At 40.7% G+C, this 21026-nt stretch overlaps 1 protein-coding gene across 3 annotated transcripts in view; it reads right to left on the bottom strand.

Annotated features, from left to right (window-relative positions):
* The window catches only part of PDIA5 (protein disulfide isomerase family A member 5), a 149849-nt gene that overhangs the window by 68623 nt on the left and 60200 nt on the right, over positions 1 to 21026 (bottom strand). For all 3 annotated transcript variants that reach the window (XM_081007550.1, XM_081007549.1, XM_081007551.1), the window contains exons 6-10: positions 16236 to 16328; positions 12445 to 12505; positions 5812 to 5879; positions 2316 to 2407; positions 2146 to 2217 (exon numbers count right to left, since the gene is read on the bottom strand). In XM_081007550.1, the coding sequence (XP_080863676.1) occupies positions 2146 to 2217; positions 2316 to 2407; positions 5812 to 5879; positions 12445 to 12505; positions 16236 to 16328 (386 nt within the window). The remainder of the gene's footprint in view (positions 1 to 2145; positions 2218 to 2315; positions 2408 to 5811; positions 5880 to 12444; positions 12506 to 16235; positions 16329 to 21026) is intronic.

The following is a 21026-nucleotide window of genomic DNA, read 5'->3' as shown; positions in this document are numbered from 1 at the left end:
TGGAGGGAAGAAAAGGGGAGGGGGGCTCCAGACACTTCTAATGTTTCACATGTGGTAGCCAAGAGATAAGGGCCTCCATGCAGAGCCAAAAAGCAAAGAGAAAAGGTACAGGTGATGAAGGCACACATCATTGCGAAGGGGCGGTAGAAGAAATGCTATCTCTCTTCCGCTCACGGGTGCTGCTTTCTTAACAGACCAAGAGCGACATTAATTCTAAGGGCAAAATTTCCTTCCTTGATCCACACAGTAGGTACTCAATGTGCTGAGTATTCTACTGTAAGAGACAGCAGCCATACAATGTCACTGAACCATGACGCCTCCAGCTCTGTTAAACACCTGCCTCATCCCATCTACAAAGCTCTTTAGCCAAACAATTGGTTATTGGACACATACCCCCTACCCTGCGCTCCCAGTATCCTAGGATGTGCAGTCTCCACAGGCACAATAATCACTTTTCCCACTGATAATTTAGCAACCTATTTACATGGATTCAACGGCTACATAAGTTTGTTCCTTCGTGGATATACCTAGAAGTGCACAAGGCAAGACTGTAAACACCTAGGGATGCCCATGTACATTTCCGCAAAATGAGAGGCGGAAAAGCAAAAGATGAGAGCATGATTAAATTAGGAAAGATTCCACAACTGTCCACCCAATGATTTGTGAGGGATCAAAAGATTGTGATGCTGCCGAAACATTACAACATAACAGTTAAGAACATGTGCTATGAACTAGATGTGTCCATGCAAACAGGAACTCTTGGAGTTGCCTAAGTCAACTTCACTGTCTTCTCAATCTCACCTCTACTCTCCAGTCTCTAGTTTGGGAATAGCAACAACAGCCTCTACTGCAGGACATTATTAAGATGAGCAAAAGGATGCATATGAAGAGCTCTGAGTACTTTATATAAATTCCTATTCTAAGTAGTGGCATTACCATCGTCCAACACCCCCATCCCTACCCCACCACAGCAGATCTGCTTACACAGTCCAGATCACAATGCACTATTCTCCATGAGCCTGCAGAGCAAACAGTCCCAAAGAAAGACAGGAAACCAAATATGTAGACATGTCAAGGCACAGGAGCTGCAAGTGCAGGCAGTATACAAAAGCCCATCGATGGACTTCAGTGGCTCATAGCTTGTGGAGCAAAGCACACAATGAAACACAACACACACAGCATTATAATAAAGAAAGATGCTTTATACAGAGTCAGAGCATTGGGTACATGTAGCTCGGTACTGTTGACACGGATTGCCAGTGGCACTCCATGGTTTCAGACATTCTCTCCTGGGGACTGAACCTGAGAACTTCAGCATGCAAAGCAGATAATCTAGCACTAAGCTATGGCTCTTCCTCAAAGGCTGCCATGAAATGGTGTGAACAAGCCCATAGGTTCTTGCATGCTTTCTGTAACTTATGCTTTATTTTCAGTCCAACACCAAATTATAATTTTCCTCCGATAAATATCAAACAGCTTCACTAACGATGCTCAAGACCTTGCCACAAGGTCCCAGTGTCAATCAACTCTGCTTAGGTCAGATTTTTCTATCTCAATCAAGCATCAAACTTGCCAAACCTATAAATATATGCCAGTGTTTGCTGCATTTTGTTTCGTAATCAAAAACTAAAATGTCCTTCTGGCTATGCTGAACACAACATTAGATACTAAAAGCAAAAACTCTAGTGTCATCCTATGAATCCTGTCTTGCCTCTCAATTTGGATTATCGTTCCTACACACCACTGAGTCCGTCTCCTTTCCCTGGTAAAAGATACTGGAACAAAAGATTCACAATCTCTCAGTCAGAGCCATTTCAAATTGTCTGATAACGGAGGTGTTCACAACAAGGGAATGGAAATTTTAAAGTCTGAGGTTTAAAAAATGAAGGTTTTGACACAGATCAATGGCATCCTTCCGATGTCCAGAAAAGATAATAGGAGAATTGCAACTGGGAAGATACTGCAAGTATGAAATAGAAAGCATGGAAACTGAAGCAAACAACCCAGGTTCATCTTTAATAGTTCAGTGTGATGCTTTTATTTGCCTTTGGAGTAGCGATGAAGATGCTGCTATTTGCAAGGTGTGATACTGTTTATTCAAAATGCAGTTCTCAAAGATGTAGGAGATACATTTCAGACACTTACTCTTTCAGCCATTCAATGATGTCCTTTGCTGTAGCACCATAGTTCTCAAAGTTGAACAGGAATTTGCCCTTTCTATAAATGCAACAAAACAAGGTTTGAAATATAGGAAAATGAACAAAATACATGATTGGTATTGCCATTATCTACATGCAGAATAAGCAGAGACATACTCAAAGTAGCAAATGGTTGGGTATCCCCGGACATTGTATTCTTCTTTTATTTTTTCAAATTCAGCTGAGTAGACATTCATCCCTGCAAGTACCTGTAATGACAGAACCAGAAGAGTCTTACACCAGAAGCAGAAGGATCTTTTGAAGCTGTATTTTATTGCAGTACCGATTATATTTTATAGGAATCTCTGCTTGCTAATAAAGCCACAGAAAAGTTTAACACTTGAAAGCCAATAAAACCATGGTGGCGGTTCTCACCACCATGGGCTCATCAGGGCAAGAATTGATAGGTCTTAAAAAAAAACCCTAAAATGAAGTATCTCATGCTTTGCCATGTGTGCTGGGGCTTACCATTCTCCGTTACAGCAGAGAATGAATTGTGCGCTCATATAGGATTTGCAGGCAGGAAAAGTTGGGGATTCTTTTTGATTTAAGCCATAAATCACTTACATAGATTATACAGTAGGGATGGGGAACCTGCTGCCCTCTAGATATTGCTGTACTACAACTCCCATCACTCAACTACTGGCCATGCTGAATGGGGGTGGTAGGAGTTGGACTCCTACAATGTCAGGAGGATCACAGATTTTTTTATTCCTGCCATGGCAGTTAACATGGAGCTTCCTTCTCATGTAGAAGCTTGGGAATAGAGAAGGGGGAAACAGTTTGCAGTGGGGGGGAGGGAGCATAGACATACATGGCTCATTGATGTCTAGAATCAGAGGCCCAGGGATCATTTTTAAGTGGTCTGAAATGCACTGGCTACTTCGAGAGCCCTTGTCTTTCAGCTGCTCACCTCTCTTCCACGTGTACTGTAAGTGTCCATTAACAAAGATGCTCTCTTTTTCTCTCATAAGAGACAGTGCGAACATCTCACAGATGACCTCAAGAGAAAATACTTATTTCAAAAGCCTATTATATATTAGCCTGTTAATGGATTCCTTTGTATTATTAATCAGGAACACCAAAGGAAACCCCATGTGAAGTTCACTGTGCCATTAACATGGCAAAATAGAAGGGGAAATGGGCCCTGCTTAGGAAACACTGATGGTCTTTTCACATATTATGCAGGGGGGTGGCGGAAACTTTTTTGTTACTTGAGTGTCCAGTTCCAGCTCTTTTATTTGTACCTGTATGATACATGTATTTGCAATTACGAATTTCTAATGTTCAGACCTCATTTTTCTTGATGTACACAAAAAAAAGTAACGCTTGTAAAGATCCTCAGAATCGGAGTGGTTTAGTGGGCAGAGTATTGGGCTTGGACCGAGGAAGTCAAGAGTCAAACCTCTGTTCAGCTATGAAGCAATCTGGGTGGTAATAAATTGCTACCTCTCAGCCTAAGATACCCCAGGGGACTACTGCAAAGAGTCAGTGTGGTGTAGCAGTTCAAGTATCGACCTAAGACTGAGGAAACCAAGATTCAACAATAACTCCACACAGTCATGAAACTTACTGGGTGATCTTGGGCCAGCTACTATCGCTCATTCTAACCTACCTCCATGCATATAAAATTTGATCACCCAAGAGGAAGTTCACCATTACAAACACTCCAGCCAGGGGAATGAGCAGACCTTCTTGAGCTTGCTCATTTTTCATACCTGCTGGAAACACTACTGCTAGAATATACTTTGGAGCCTTGCCTACAGCCACAGCTCTTTAATTTATCTTCACAGCTGCAGGCCTGGTGCCAGGCTCATCTTTTACTGAAAAGGGAGCAGACTTTTGCCCTGAAGGATGAGGAATACTAGAAAAAGGCATTTGGATACAGAGCTTGTGACTTGCCATCCTCTGCTCAGAACAATAAACTACCAACTCTGCTCCTCCAAAGCCCCAAGCACTTTTAAAATGAAACTACTCAGAGGATTGGACTGCCTCTCTCTGGGTCTAAGATTTAGACGCAAGTCATCTTGTAGCTATATTCCTCAATGGCCAGTTGCTGAAGATACAACTGGAAGATTAACTCTTGATTAATAACACTGAAGGCTTAAATCCCTTTAGCAGCACAGTGTTAATCTAACTGCACCCACTTCACCCTCCCCATCCAAAAGCAGGATTTTTCTTTCACATAAAATGCTGCTCAGACCAAATGTGCTTGGAGGTAGTGTGAAATAAATCTTAAAGCAGACCGTTCGCTTCAGAAGGTCAGCTGTTGCTCAGAAAGCATTAGGGTTTTTTTTATATATATATATACATAAATAACAAAAGCAAACCTACACACAGAGTCTTGGTCTTTCCCCAACCCTTATCCACCATTCTGAGACATCAACACCTACTTTGAACATCATCAAACAGATTAACGGGGAAACCCTTACATCAGCAACCTCTGCATTACAGATTCATGAGGCTGCTTTTACCAACTAAGCAATTCCCTGCTTCTACTCAAGAGCTTTCAGTCTTGTGTTGTGTATATAATTCCTATCAGAGAAGAGTGCTAAGAAAGAGGGGGCAGCCCCTCTCCACACACACCCCGCCCCAGTTTTATGCATCATGCAAAAAGGGGCAAGACTGCAGGGCAACGTCTTGAGATTTTGTTCATTTTACAACATAGAGCTGGCAAGGCATCAACTTGCCTAGGTGGGGGGGATAACCCTTCCCCCATGAAATCTACAGTAAACACAGTCCTAAAAGCCTCACCGCTTGTATTCATTCCCCAGTCTCCTATCATCATGTGGGGAAAGGAGCTCTCCCCAACCTCCATCAGGAATATGGACTATAGATATGATGATGCAACTAGAGTGCGTATGGGCACTGCACCTCTCCCAATAGGTAAAGGTAAAGGTACCCCTGACCGTTAGGTCCAGTCGCGGACGACTCTGGGGTTGTGTGCTCATCTCACTTTACTGGCCGAGGGAGCTGGCACTTGTCCGCAGACAGCTTCCGGGTCATGTGGCCAGCATGACTAAGCCGCTTCTGGCGAACTAGAGCAGCGCATGGAAACGCCGTTTACCTTCCAGCCGGAGTGTTAACTATTTATCTACTTGCACTTTGACGTGCTTTCAAACTGCTAAGTGGGCAGGAGCTGGGACTGAACAACGGGAGCTCACCCCGTCGCAGATATTTGAACCGCTGACCTTCCAATCAGCAAGCCCTAGGCTCAGTGGTTTAGACCGCCACGCCACCCGTGTTCCCATCTCTGCCAATATTTAGCTACAATTAACTGTCAGTGGCAAGCACCATGTGGACAGAGGGCATGAAAACAATATTAGGTACTGATCAATATTCATTACCCAACAGTACAACTACCAAAGTGAATACTGTCTCTTGGATTATGATTCTTTGAAGGTTTTTCATGACTATGTTTTGTATTGTCAGTTTCTTTGACTTCTTTGAAGGAAAAAATGGGATGCCATTTAAAAACTAAATATGGTAAGATCTGTTTGCATGTTGCAATAGTTGTACAGAAAGGACAGAAAACACCCACACACATGAAGCTGCACAGAAACAAAAACAAAACACCAGAACATTCATTAGTCTTGCAACTCCTCTCACTTACATACATGCCTTTAACTTCTGTGGATGCTTGCTGGAAAGATGGCATCATTCTTTTGCAAACACCACACCCTAATATATGAGAGAGAGAGAGAGAGAGAATGAGAATTAATGACACCATTAAATGCATCTGCATGGACATCAAATGAAAAATGCCCCTACATTTCCTATCATTTCCACTGAGTTGGAACTAGGGAACTTACAACTTAAAACACACAGAATTATTCTTGACTTGCCAAGGTCCAGATTTTAGGCATCTCCCATTGGCCCTATATTCTAAAGCCTTGTACACCTGAGACGGACCCCAAAATGGTGCCCCTCTCCTCTCCAGGGAAGAAGGGGTGATGGAAGATCTACATCAGGAAAAGTGGGGGGAGATAGATTGACATTGGGATTTGCTGCCCCAGTGGATCCTGCCACCTGAGGCAGTAGCTTCACCTTGTCTTGTGGGTGGGCTGGCTCCAAGTATGTCTCTTTGATGGCTTGTTCTAACTGCAATTTGCTTTTTGTTTTTATAAATGCCATACAGCCGTGCTGCATCATTTAAACCATAGCATTCTGATTGGTATCTCAAATGCTGTATCTAGTTCCCCACTTCACAATACTCTCCACATCATGTTTGAAGTGGTATATGCAAATCTCTTATATCAGCTCCAATTTCCTTCCAGTGAGAAAGCAAAAACTAGCCTTTGTAACTGAAATGTCTAGTGTTGAAATGATGACAGTATTGGGGAAGATAAAAACTGGACAAGTACGAATCTCTCTCCTACCCAATATAAAAAAGAGTTAAGTTATAGAATTCTTGGGGAGTAACAAGAGTACTTTCATCTCAAAGCAGATGCCCAGTACAGGTATGAATATTCTCAAACTAGCTGAGGAAGAGGAGGAGAAGTTGGTTGGTTCAGTTTTGAAACTTGCAAGAATCCAGCTATTTCAATTTTGTACACTGAAGAAGAATCCTTTGGAGCTTGCCAAGCAACAACAAAACCAGGCCAGAGTCTCTATTAACCAAATATGTCCTAATTCTACCTAAGACCCATTGTGGCAAGAAGAATATAGGACTTAAGGGAGCCTATTCTGGAATGATACAGTTAGCCGAGCCTACACATGTCTAGTGATAGGGACAGAATCCATAAAACTTGACTTACTGGAATCAAAGTAGAACTCAGAAATCTTCAAAAAGGACTCTGTAACCTAAGTTAAGTTAGGTCCTTAGAGATATATAAACCCTTATTTTCATAGCCATTATTTTATATCAACCTTGTTTTATCCTGTTTTTAATTCACTATTGATCTGTTTGCAGTGGTTTAGTCATCTTGTTAAATCCATTTTGCTTTATTTGGCTGAGTAACTGCTTTGCTTATTGTGCACGGGTTCAATTCCGACCTCGAGGCCTCCAAAGCAACCCAGGGTACGCTAATAGGCTCTACCGGCTTAATTTAGACGAGACAAGCCATAGGAATTTAACTGAAGCACCTTTCATCAAATTAAGCACACAGAGATAAAAAAACAAGCAATGGCAATGTTGGCATGATTACTAAGAATAGTGGTAATTCAAAGAGCCACCTTCATTAGGACCCAGAAGCTTATGATGCCAGACTTTGAAGACTTGTCAGTAAAAGAGAGAATGCAGCCAAGTCATCATCTGGCTGTGGAATGCTAGAAACTACATGCATACAATGCTGAACAAATCAAAATCACCTTGCAAACTGGCACTTTCTTCTAATACTAAACAGAACACTGTGGGAGTAGGAAGCAGAAGTTCTTACACAAAGGATGGATACTGACTAAATTGAGTGACTTCTTGGACCATATAGCCTAGCAGCCTGCATCTGCTGCTCAGTATAGAAGGCAAGCCAGAAAATCAGCCTTCACAGTCTGAATAGCCTAAAATAGACCAATCCCACACAATACGTTTTTGTTAACATTATTGGCTTATTCTAGAACAGGTAAAGGAAGGTCCTCAGCCTTGACCTGTCCTAATTGTTGTCTGTAGGACATTCAAATATTCCTGATCTTTTCACCACTGTCTTGTGACCTCTCCTTTCTATAAATCTTAAAACAAAACAAAACAAGGTTCTTGGATACTGCTTGAATCCTAAGCAGTCCACTTCTCCCTCCCGGTACACTTTTATACACATACACACACTTAAAAGACATGCAACAAAATAAAACAAAACATTACAAAAAAACCAAATAACCCTATACCTTTGTCATTGCTAGCAGTCAACATTTACATTCTCATAAGTTTGCACAGCATTTCCTAATTGGCATGTTTTGTTGGCACACATCTTTCCAAAGGCCTTTGTGTTTGAGGTGCTCATCTCTGATTATCCTGATTGCTTATGTGCCTACTAAAACTATCCCATACCACATTAAAAAGTGTCATGATTTCTGTTACCTCATAAAGCCACACTGAAACATGCTATTTTTCCAGCTAATACTATACCCCACGTGATTTAATACCATAACTCGTAGTAACACACCTGCATTTTTCGCCATTCCAAGTCTAGATGTTACTAATGGGATAGTGATTAGACCCTTGGTCATTAGATTTTTATTTGGCCTGACAAACAAATGACATAAAGCTACTTATGGGTCTAGGTGGACACCACTTGTTCTATGATGACAGTTCTTACACTCCCTTAGTCACTCTGAAGAACTGGCTCCAGTGGTTTTAGATTCTCACTTCTTTTCTGGATGAGTTGCCTATAGATCTTAGTACTAACTGTTTCTTTATGTATTAGATCTAATCTCATGATTATAGTAGTCAGCCTCTCACTCACTGCATTTCTAACCTTTAAATACACTATGTTTCTCTTGTAGCCATTTTCACTGAATTGCAGACCATTGTACAGGAAAGCCCTGAGAACAAGTCTTTCTCAAAGAATTTCCTCACTTAATTTGTTCACAAACCTCTCCTGTTGCAACAGTGGGGTATTTAGAATCCACGCTGGATTTTTGTGTGGCTTATCTTCAGCAATTCTCATTATTATGTTGCACTTTTCATCTGAAAGAAGAGGAGGCCCTTCCTGAAAGCCGTCATCTTGGCTGGAACCAGCTCAGCCCCACCTTCCACCCCCACTTTCAAGTACTTCTCCACAAACAAGATCAGGCAAATCAGAACCCAACAATATATAAATACATTTGTAAGGGGAGACCTTTGTAAGCATCTTTAGTTTACTAGACTTCAATTAGTGGTTTAATTTTTGTCTTGAGTATACCCAGAACACCAGCAGATCAAACTGTCTATACTAAAAGTTATAAAATTGAATGAAAACTGGGGAGGGAGAGAAATTTTTTAAAAGCTACTAAAATAGTAATTCGGCTCCTCCACAGCCATCTAGAAACAAGGAAAATATTGCTGCCTCAAATGTTTTCCTGCTTCAAAGGAAAGAAAACTGGAAGGAGGCAGAAAAGCAGTGTGTCTGGGGGGGATAGTTCAAACCAACTGAAGGGTCAGATGATGTACGTTGAAGGAAAATACTTTGTTGTTAAAAAAAAAAGTTACTTGCTAGAGAGTAATAGTATGAAAGTGTTCTGATGCTATGGACTCTCCCTGAATGAATGATTTACAGGCCTAAAGCAGGCTTGAGAGCTTCAAACCGATATAAAACAGCAGGCGGTTGCATTACATCCTGCGAGCCAGAAAACAGCGGCCATTCAGAGATAATCCAAAAATTCTGCCGTGTTTGCAGAAGTTAGTAGGCTTGTTAAGAGTAAATCTGCATAGTTGAAAAACATGCCATCACATATAATTGTCTGGGAGCCACAGGCAACAGCAGCCTTAATAATAAAGGGAACCAGCATTATAGAGAACACTCACCCAAGGAACAAACTGGAGATTGTGAAACATCAGTCTGAGCAAAAGCAAAAACTGGAAGGGATAAGCCATGTACTGCAACACCAATTCCATATGCAACAAGCACAGGATGGTTTCCTTTCTACAACTTTAGAAATTTACTCTCTTTGGTGATCAGTGGCTAAAATGCAGTAGTATTCAGCCTTGAAAAGGTGAAAACAATACTAGCAGCTATTCTACATGTCATCTGAAAGAGCCATAAAACAGCAATAGACAGAGGGAGGATACATACATATCCTCATGAGGATGAGCAGTAGTAGTAGTAGTAATACCTGGCCCATCTGATTGAGTTGCCCCAGCCTCTCTGTGCGGCTTCTAAAAGAATCAGCAGCCCCGACCCACCTCGCTCCAACTGCCTGCAGAGATCATATGTTAGGGTGTCCAGAGCCATCTCGGTCCCATGACCAGAGCAGAAGCCGGACTGGAATGGATCCAGAGCCTATATTTCATCCAGAAATCCACCAGATATACTCTTATTTAGCCATATTTACCATATCCTATACTTAATTGTTCCAACTTGCCCTTTTTAACAAAAAGTAATAGGCATGCACTGGTATAAGTAGGAAAAGCCTTTGAATATGGAATGATATAAATATTACTATGAGCCACTTTACACATCAGCTGTGTTTGCCAAGGAAACACCAGTGCTTCTCACAATCCATGTATAATGGATGAATTGAGGTGTTTTTAGGTCTATACCAGTGGCTCTCAAACTTTTTTATCTGGGCCACTTTCAGAATGAAAATTTGCTCACACTACACCAATTTTTTTTTACTGATAATAAATTGGAAAACAAAAACAAAACAACTCCTAGCAGTGCTTGATTTGTAACATAGAACTAGAGTTGCCATACGTCTGGATTTCCTAGATATTGCCGGGATTTCAAAAGTGGAAGTGGCATCTGGGGGGAATTTCCGGAAGGTGGCGGTTTGTCCTGGAATTTAGGCAAGCAAACCGAAAAATCGCTTTTTTGTGTGTTGCAACAATTTTGGGGTCCTCCTAAGAAAAGCTCCTGGTTTTTACTTTTTGAAATATGGCAACCCTAATAGAACACAACTACTTTATAACATGATAATGGGACAGCCATAAAGTATTAAACAATGCAGCTACGTAAGAACATGAATCACTATCAAAATGAAATTGTATACAAGTTTCTTTGATTGTTGTTGAATCTTCCCACCACACTAGATATCCTCTCCCGTCACACCAGTGTGGTGCACCACACCCTTTGAGGACCACTGGTCTATTGCATTCAATATAATGAAGAGATTCTATTTCTCATGTTCAATACAGTCTCTATCTCATTTAACAAGGTTTCAAATGACAAAAGCAATTATGTTCATATCTACCCACCCCACGACAATAGCCAGTAGTGGAAGAGAAATGTAGGTGCAAACTGAATAGCAATAGGCAAAACAACAAGCCACTAACATTCTGCCAGATGATAGATGGAAGTAGATCCTGCAGTAGATGAATAATGAACAAGTTCAAGATTGTACCTCAAAGGCATGTCTTTTTAGATGGGCAGTTTGGACATATTCACAGCTAATAAATTAAGCCTCTAGATTCCAGTTCAGACCCTTAGGTTCTGAGTAGTAGATGGGAAGAGAAAAGTACTTGTGACATGCAAGTCTTTCTTAATAAAGATAATGAGTCCAGTTATCTGTGAGCCTGCAATGGCATGCGTTCATATCTAAAGCGATGGTTGCATCTGACCTGCACATGAACTTCCTGTTGGGATTCAGGCCCTCAATGATTCTAATGGTGATCCATCTGATATTGACCTCAAGCTTCCCCTACATCCTCCTTTACTGGTTGATTACTTTGAGCCAGCAACATCTGCCCAGGAATATTTAAACCCACCAGAAAAGGGAAATTGGAGAGGCAGAAGGGAAACTCCCTATTAATCTATCTGAGGAAGGTGAATAACTAGACTGTAGATCTTGGACTGACAGCTCAGATATCTCTGTTGAGAATCTGTATCAACCCAACCACCACCCAAAGCTGTCCATTCCCTTAGAGGGTTCAGTGCAAGGTCATTCACAGTGTACAACTGAAATCAGAGCATTGTCTCTATATTGATTGCAACTTCACTGGTAGGGTTCTTGTAGACATCAGTCTCTAATAAAGTTTGAAAGCTAAGGAACCAACAGCTGCTGTCACTGGGAGCTATCCAAGGTCCTGTGCCACTTAATTCTAGCGAGCTCCCTGCTAATCAAGATCAGCTTCTTCTGACTTCGTCCAGCAACTTGCAAACTCAGCCAGGCTGGAACAGTACAGCTCCCTTTGTGTGGTCAGTCTATTTGTTATAATGGTGGGTCAATATGAATTCACATCCATTCATTTTTCAGATGGATTAAGGCTGGAGCAAAGAATGTTTTGGATCTGGTACCTCAGGCTTCCTAAACTCAGTTTTTAGAACTGAGAGTACAAATATGAACTATAACGGCAAGTCCAGCCAAGTGTTTTTCCTCTCTCAATAATTTAAGGAGATTGCTCCTAGAGAAAGCAAATATCTGAAATATTCTTGTGCTATACTGTCAGCATTTACACTGAAATTTGGAGAACTGAGCTAGGAAGAATGTGAAGTGGAAAAAATCATCTGCTAATTGATAACCATATGGCAATCACATACACATGAAATTGAATTTAACAGACAGTCCAGACTGTTTTACTGGACCAAAGGATGAAAAAAAAAGAAAAAAGAAGGATTTGAGATCTTGCATATTAGATTACTTCCAGGGGGCACAGAACATCAGCATATTAATTACTTACAGGGGGCATAGAACATCAGCAGCAGAGGCCTATCTTCCTTCTTCAAAAGTCTTTTCAGTTCCTTAAAACCCAAAGAGATAAACATGCTATAATTAGAACCCTGAATTTAAGAAACAATATATCCCCACAGATTTCAGGTAAAATTTTCAAGCACATATAGTCTGGATTACATGTGTCAATATATGGAGTAAGGATTGGTCTGTATTAGGGGCTTGAATAACAGAATTTACTGTGCCAAATTTAAGGCCAACAGGTTGATGAATTGGAGGAATTTGCTGCATTTAGGTGATAATCCAAGTAGGAGTGTTGATAAGGCCCTGGGTGTTTTACACCAGGTCCCTTCTCTTTTTTTTCAAAAAAAATGCAAAACTTTTTAAAACTTGCTTACAGGAAGTGTAATGGGTTTATGCCTTTTAAGAACATAGTAAATACCTCCATATCCAAGGTTTCAAACCCATGTTTTATGAGCAATCGAACATGGCCACTATTCACTATTAACATACATTTATGAGGCCAAGATGGGTCTCTTGTTTTTAAGCCAAGACATGGCACAAATGAACTATGGCTTAGATTTATTTTTACTATTGAGAGAAATGCATTATCTCACAAACAAACCATTTATCTTTAATATGTTGCTTTCAGTTATTTTAAAGACAACAGTGTGAGCCTGCTAGAAGCAGATGTTTGCAACCCCACAGTAACTACAACACAACTCCGTATAAGTGGAATATTTCCACAGATTTACAAATGAAGCAAACACATTGTTTTCCTGCTGATATGTTTTCATAAATGCAGATAATCCAAAATAAATTAATGGGGCAAGCTTCCAGTGGGATTTACTCAAAAGGGGTTTATTCAGAACATTTAAGATATATCTCATCTGTGCTGATGGATTTATGAGCAACTTTACACCCATATTGGATTTTTGTTCTTTGTGTATTCTCATCACTGTATTTTACCCTATTTATAGTGTTGCATTGTGACTTTTTTGTTGCTGTAGTTATAAGATTCCTAGAATATTCTTTAGGGAACCCATCAAATTTGGTTGTTTTCTTCACCCCTTTCTCAGCTTTATAGCCAAGAGAATATGGAGCTGAAGGGTATTTAAAAGTAGATACAAACATAATTTTCTCCTCCAACTTTCTAGCTCAGCTAACTCACAAAAAAGCTAACCAAGGCCCACTTCAGATGTAATAGGAAACCATGATTTCCTGCTAAGTGGATGAACTGCAGCTAGCCTCTCACTCCCGCAAACCCCTTTTCTCCTTTGTGTTCAAAATGGAGAAGACTGGAAGCAACTGCTTCTAGATTCAAATTAATCACAATTCCCTGTGACATCAGGATTTAGGGAGCTACAATTTGTTTGAACTGTATCTGTGGTGTTTTTTTTTAATGTAAATACAAGTCAGAGTCTGAAACCACAGTTTCATCCTGACTTTGCCCCACTAAATCACTGTTTAAATGAACTACAGCCACCCAAGTTTCAACATCACAGGGAACCATAGCTTGTTTAAAATTGAAAACAGAAGGTTTCACTTTCCCTCTCATGAGCACAAAAGGGGAAGCATGTGAGCCTAGGTTTCACCAGGGCTTGTGCAAATATCAGGAAACTGTATCTAAATTGGGCTGGGAAAATAAAGATGTTGTTCTCACAGGAGCTACCAGGGGAAGCCTATGTGGTACCCTCCATGTGTTGCTGGACTACAATTCCCATTAGCCCCAACCATCATGTCCAGTGGTCAATGGTGATGGGAGTTGTAGTTCAACAACAGCTGGAAGGCACCATGTTGTCTACCCTTACAGTACTTTCTATCCAGAAACTGCCAAGTAACTGTCAAAAAATAGACAAGTATTATAAATTAGATGAGGTATGCACCTCTGGTTGATTACCCCAGAACCACAGGACTGTTTTCTTCAATGAAACAGGCACCCCACTTTTATTAAGGACAGAAAAATCTGCTTGTTTCCTTTCAACACAAACCAATCCAGGGCTATGAGGGACTATAGGGATGGATTTTTCAGAGCCAGTATGATTAGAAAGGCAAGATGAAAATTTTAAATTGAAAATGACCCCAGGAGAGATTGTAATAGAGAACAGAAAGGTGAACATTAAAAATTAATCTTCTTACAAAAACTGAATGCCAAAGTAACTGTTCCTAATACCAGAATGAAAGCTAAGAAACTGAAATGACTCTATGAAATACCAGCCAGAGACCAATCAATTAAAATTTAAAATCAATAGGGTGGGTGGGAGGGAATACAACACACATTGCTCAGAGTTTACCAAGAAAGAGGAGGAAGTAGAATGATGAAACTAAATTTCTGCAACAAAAGTAGGTGTATGATTTAGGACTGTTCTCTGCTTTTATGAATTAGCTGCTATTAAATCAAAATAATTTGATGGCTAGGGAAGCCTTGCTGGGCTTAAACAGCCTCTATCTGCTGCATGTGAGATCTCAGGTAACCTCACTATCCCTTGCCATAGTCCTCATTTGCCCACATTAAGACTGAACACACCATCATACATAGTTTTCCTATTGGTCTTATAGTGTCCTGCAACTCAAAGAGCTTTATCATGACCCTTAAATATCTGCCAGTGATTCAAACCTGTAAGCCATCAAATGCATCTAAATTTTGGTTACCATGCCAGTCCCTCCACAGCTTTTAAAAAGGATGGCACGAGAGCACTCTGGGGAGTAGTCATTTTCCTATTCTGTCACTTAGGCCAATTAGTACCTTGCCAAAAAAGCTAATTCTGCTCCAGATAAAATATTAATTGTGGATTCTATATTTTACCTCAACATGTTACAATCCAAAATGTTCCAACCAACCCCTGCGGTATGACTCAGAACCCATTTCCCATGGGATAATCCAAACAGAGGAATATTCCCATGTTTAAGATGTTTGATCCATTTTAATTCACGTTCTGTTGTATCCTAAGGATTTGCTGGTTACATATACCAATTTTGAACTTCATATATAAAAAAATTAAAAGTGCATTTGCATCCTTAAACAATTCACCATTTGAACCATCAGTTCTATAAAGGTCAGGGTGATAGTCAGTAGTCCATCTGTAGGAGCACAGCACACTGCCTTCAATGAAATCAGCCTGCACTCCACCACTAAGCAACAACCCTTTGCTTTTCACCCATTCCTCATTCTATCTCCATTTAAACTGGATCATATCACCCATTTAATCACAGCCTTCAATGATTAATATGCTCATTTTGCTCAGCCTTGATGCTGGGTTCAATTCAAAACTGTAACCTGTTGTAAAAACCTACAGGGTTATCATACTACTTATACCATAAAGATTTATAACGATGCCAGAACCAACAGGTGTGCCGAGCATAAACAAATTAATGAAGTAATAGAAGTCTGAGGGCTTTGCTTATGTGATACCCACGTGATACCCAGCCATTTATCACAACTGTTCCATGTTGCAAATATTAGTGCAACTACCCCACAAGCCAACTAGAAAACTGTAAAGTTCAAGGAACTATCAGCTGGGAGAGCACAAGTTATATTTGGTGCCTAGAGTGGCTGATGCAGTTAAGGCATGCTGCAAGGGGGTATGCACAACATGCAATTGCAAAGCATCTCTCTCATGTCCTGTGCAACTTCTTTGGTGCCCTTAAAGCATATTAGCTTACAGAACAGAGTAACAACATTTCCCTGATTTTCTCAAGCCCATGTGAGTGCAAAGGGTTCTGCATTCATTACATGCAGGAGTTAATTTTGTGGAAGAACTTTGTTTTGTTCCAAGCACTTCACAATTCTGGTTAACATACCTTTTCACTGTCGATGTGGACAATGTCTTTGGCTTCAGGATCTTCCTCCCACAATGGAGCTCCTTCTGGATCCTTTAGAAAGGCCACCATTGACTGTACAGAAATGGAAAGACAAAAGTTTTTAACCCCACAACAGAACTATCACCAATCCTTGGAATGCTGACTTTTCCATTCTACTTCCAGTAACAACATTCATTGGTTCACCCTTGCACTTCAGACTTCTTTAAAAAATAAAAAGAAACCCAAGCAGCAAAGTTTTTTAAACAGATTCCAGAAACCTTTGGCATAAGGATTTTTTAAAAAACAACACTTTTTTAAAAAAACAACAACAGGTGAATATTGTTCTGGAAAGCACTAGTGTGCTATAAAGGACAGAAGCCTACCAAATTGCTCTCAGATGTTTGGGATGGGGGAAATTTATTTTCCCCAAACCATACAAACAATTTTTTTAAAAAATCATATAAAGTGCTGCTGGCCCTCCCAATTGTTCTGAAACCAAATAAAAAAGATAGGGAAACAGTTTTTAAATCTACGAAAAATAAGGAGGAAATTAGTAGGAAGGAATTAACTCTGATATGGATTGGACAAATGGGGTGTGAGATGCATAAAATGAGGTGTTGGCTGCAAGTTGCCCACCTGTGATCTATGTTATCCCACTGCTGTTAATAGCTTCTAAATATCTCTCATGTAAAACAACAATACTATGTCTGCTGTGTTCTAATGTAGGGTTGCCATATTTTAAAAAGTGAAAATCTGGACACAAAATGGGTATGTCCAACAAATTACGGACATAACTGGACCAAAGAGAAGAGGACCAAAGGGAGCAGAGATAATGTCTTCTTCAAATTCCATGGAAGTCTAAAGGTACAGTTCGTAACTTTTTAATGAAAAGCTGGGTCCACAAGCAAGAGGACCCCAGGCAATCTTCCCTAACAACCCAGCTTTCAATATTTTTGTTTCCTTCTATTTTCAGTAGGTGATCAGCACAGTCCTATGCAAGTTTATTCTTAAGACCTATTGTATTCAGTAGAGCTTTCTGTCAAGTTTGCATAGCATTACACCCTTAGACTTAGTGTGTGCTCCCTCACCAGTTAAGGGTGCTGGGAAAGTATTCCAGACACCAGAGAGATATCAGGCTTGTTTCTCTTCTGCCCAGCGTAGGAACCCTGTGTGTTTTAGTGTGCAGTTGAGCCTCACACCCCTGTTAAATGAAACAAACAAACAGTTTGTTTGTTTCAACTAGCTTAGTAAATTCCTAGCATATTTAGCAGGTGTTTGAACAGCACTGGCTTTCTCTTTTTATCTAACTGCCAAAACTAACACAAGCTACTACACATGAAGAAAAACAAACAGGAAACATTGATTGCAACGCACACCAGAATGTCAAACACGAAACAGTGTGCTGCCATATATGTGGTCTTGCCAGCGCTGAACTTTCCAGTGACAGACAGCAACAGTCTAAGTGGATAAATATGCTCCACTTTGCATCAAATTAGGTCCACAAATCCAGGAGCTGGACATTTGTGTATATAGCAGGCCTACAACTTACGCAGGGTTTACGTTCCAGGGATTGTGTCTAAAGCCAAAATCACATATGGTCAAAACCTACTGGGTTCAATGGCGGGTGGGATTGCCAAAGTCATTTCCCCCCAGAACCTCACCTCCTTTGTAATTCCCCCCCCACCTGCGTAAAACTGAATGCACACAAGTTAAATGTGTGCAAGTTGTGGGCTCATTGTACATCACACCTCTTGATTCTTTTTCCTAACAGAGGTTCAGAATGAAGCTTGAGGTACTATTCTCAAAACCTGGAATTGAGTTTGCAGTCGAGGCCCTTCAAACATTGATGGGCTACAACTATCACCATCCACGACTATTGGCCAGGCTGGCTGGGGCTGATGTTAGTTGTAGTTCAACAACATCTGGAGAACCACAGAAAAGTTCCCCAACCCTGGTTTTCAAACTAGTTTGTGATGCTGTTGGAGAAGGGAGGGGTGGAGGGAGGGAGAAATTCCAAAGCTCTGCTTGCACATATGAAAGGGTTTCTGTGTGCTTAAGAGGGCTCTTTGGATTGCAGCCCAGGAAAGAAAGAGTGCTGGGAGCAGCGTGGCAGCCTCATTAGAACAGCACACCCCACCTTACTGCCAAATGCATTTTCATATTGTCTTAAAATGTAACACAGCAGATCTAGAGAGCTTTGTTCGCTATTACTGATGTACTGCAAAACGAAGTGTTAAGTTAAATCTGTTAACAGTTTTTAAAATCTACACACACTTGAAGCAGCAGGGTCACAGAAAACAGGAATACCCGATTAAAAACAAAACATGTTCTGAGATACACATACCTAAATATAAAACAATATTAAATAATCTGCTATTTTCATGTGTTCTAAGCCTTCTCGGCATTACTGAACAGACTGCTTCTGTTTCCTTCGCTACCCATCGTATTGTACTAGTTAATTTTTAATTTAGGGATTAGGGAGCCAGATTTTTTTCAAAAAAATATATTGCATAAGCAACTAGTTATTTTAGGCACTTTATGAATAAAACGGAATATGATGATGAGTGTCTTTTTAATGTCTATTCTCCAACGCAGCAACATTTCCTGTGGCCTAATTGTATAGTGAAAAAGGTTCCTAAGGACTGATCCACACTTACCTTTCTTCCGCGCTTTCCAGGAACTTTAAAGCTCCATGTTTGATTGAGCACCCCCCCTCTTTTTTTTGTTCCAGGGCTTTTCCTGTGAAAACCCATGCTTTAAAGCTATTCGAGTTTACTGAGGATTGCCATTTGCTCCAATTCAGCTTTAAAGAGCACCACCTTTAAAGCCACCTTTAAAGCCACCTCAAATGGCTTTACAGGGGGTCTAGGCAAGTTACTAGATGAGAAGTCTATCAATCAGTGTTAGCTGACTAGGACTTTGGCAGTATGCCACTGAATACCAGTTGCTGGGAAGCAGCAGCAGCAACAACAACAACAACAACAGGGAAGAGCAGTTGCCCACAACAACAGGGAAGGGCAGTTGCCTTCATTCCCTCCTAGTGGGCTTTCAGGACGTTTATGGTTGGTCATTTTAGGAAGCAAGGTCACCAACAAGATGGACCTTGGTTTCATCCAATAGGAATCTCTCTATGGGCAACAACTGCCACTCGGGTTTCCATTTTAGCCTCTATTATTGCTGCGTAAACACAAACTACATCTATTTCCATAAGAATAATTCCACCTTTTGATCGATTTTATATTCATAATTTTATTGGAGGGATTTAATAACTGAATGGCTTTTTTTATTGTGGTCTGCCCAGTGAGCATTTATTGATTAAAAGGTGCTATAGGCATTTGAAAAAATAATTTGACTAAAAGGGAGGGGAAACAGCCCAAATGCTTGACCATAACCTTTTATGATAACTTCTGGAAGCAGTCGGGTTCACAAGCATGTTAACCAGATCTTGTCATTGTTCAAGACTCATGCATCAAGCTCTTCTGCATGCTTATTTTAAAGATGCCTCCTATTAGTTTGACATGTCATATTTTTTCATCATATTCTCCCCTGAGAAGAAGACAACAGCTATCTTTGGGGGAAAGCCCTACTTCTGGGCATGGAGTCAGATTCTAAACTTTATCTTCAGAGAAGGAGGAGAGGGGCCTTGTACAAGCCTGTTTCCATCATTTTAAAAAATGGAAACAAAAAAGGAAGAGGGAGACAGTCGGTAGATAACACACCAGATGGGAAATATCAATCCCAGTGGCAGCCAATGAAAGCAACTCCTGAGGGAAGGCAGAAACACACACACTCTCTGCTCTTTTCTGCTTGGCAGAAGCCAGCCAGAGGCTGCCAGGAGTGCTTGGGCTGATGCTGTACAGGCACCTGCCTAAGAGCACCTAGCTCCAACAATGCCTAGAGCAGCTTTCCCTCCAAACAGGGCAGCTGAGGAGAATGCAGGTACCGTCCCTCTGGAACAGGGAAGAGACTTTCACTGCTTCTAAACCCCATAAGGAATGTGTAGTGTGCGAACACTTTCCAACCAACTGATTAATAACACACATACACTCAATAATTAGAACAACTTATGGAGTCATTTTACACATCACTTGGGAAGACAGGCTAATGACAAACTAATATCAGTGTATTGGAAAAGCAAAAATCACTAGTGTTGAAGCAATGATTCTTCAACATCAGCTTCATTGGACTGGTCATGTTGTGCGGATGCCTGATGATCGTCTTCCAAAGCAACTACTCTATTCCGAACTTAAAAATGGAAAGCGTAATGCTGGTGGTCAACAAAAGCGGTTTAAAGACTGTCTAAAAAATGTAGAATAAACACTGACAACTGGGAAACACTAGTCTGTGAGCACTCCAGTTGGAGAACAGCCTTTACCAAAGGTGTCATGGGCTTTGAAGACACCCAAACTCAGGAAATGTGCTAAGAGGAAGGCACGCTTGGCAAATCCACACCATGATCAACTCCCGCCCGGAAATCAATGTCCCCACTGTGGAAGAATGTGTGGATCCAGAACTGGCCTCCACAGTCACTTACGGACTCATTGTTAAACCGTGTTTATGGACGACAATCTTACTCGGCTACGAGTGATCGCCAAAGAAGAAGAAATCTATTAATGAAGTACAATCTGCAAAATGTGGTAGCAGTCGCAAAACTAAGTCTCCTCTAATAAGGCAGGAGGAATCAGTGTTGAGACCTGGCAGTTGCCACTAGCTTCAATAATGGTGCTCAAATTTCGTTACTGCCACCATACTGTGAACTATGAGCAAGCCAGGGTCTGTGCAGATAAATTT

The sequence above is a fragment of the Podarcis pityusensis genome (genome assembly GCF_964106645.2).
Source record: "Podarcis pityusensis genome assembly, chromosome: 1".
Lineage (NCBI taxonomy): Eukaryota > Metazoa > Chordata > Lepidosauria > Squamata > Lacertidae > Podarcis > Podarcis pityusensis.
Note: the sequence above shows the minus strand (reverse complement) of the source record. Positions and strands in the feature narration are given on the sequence as shown.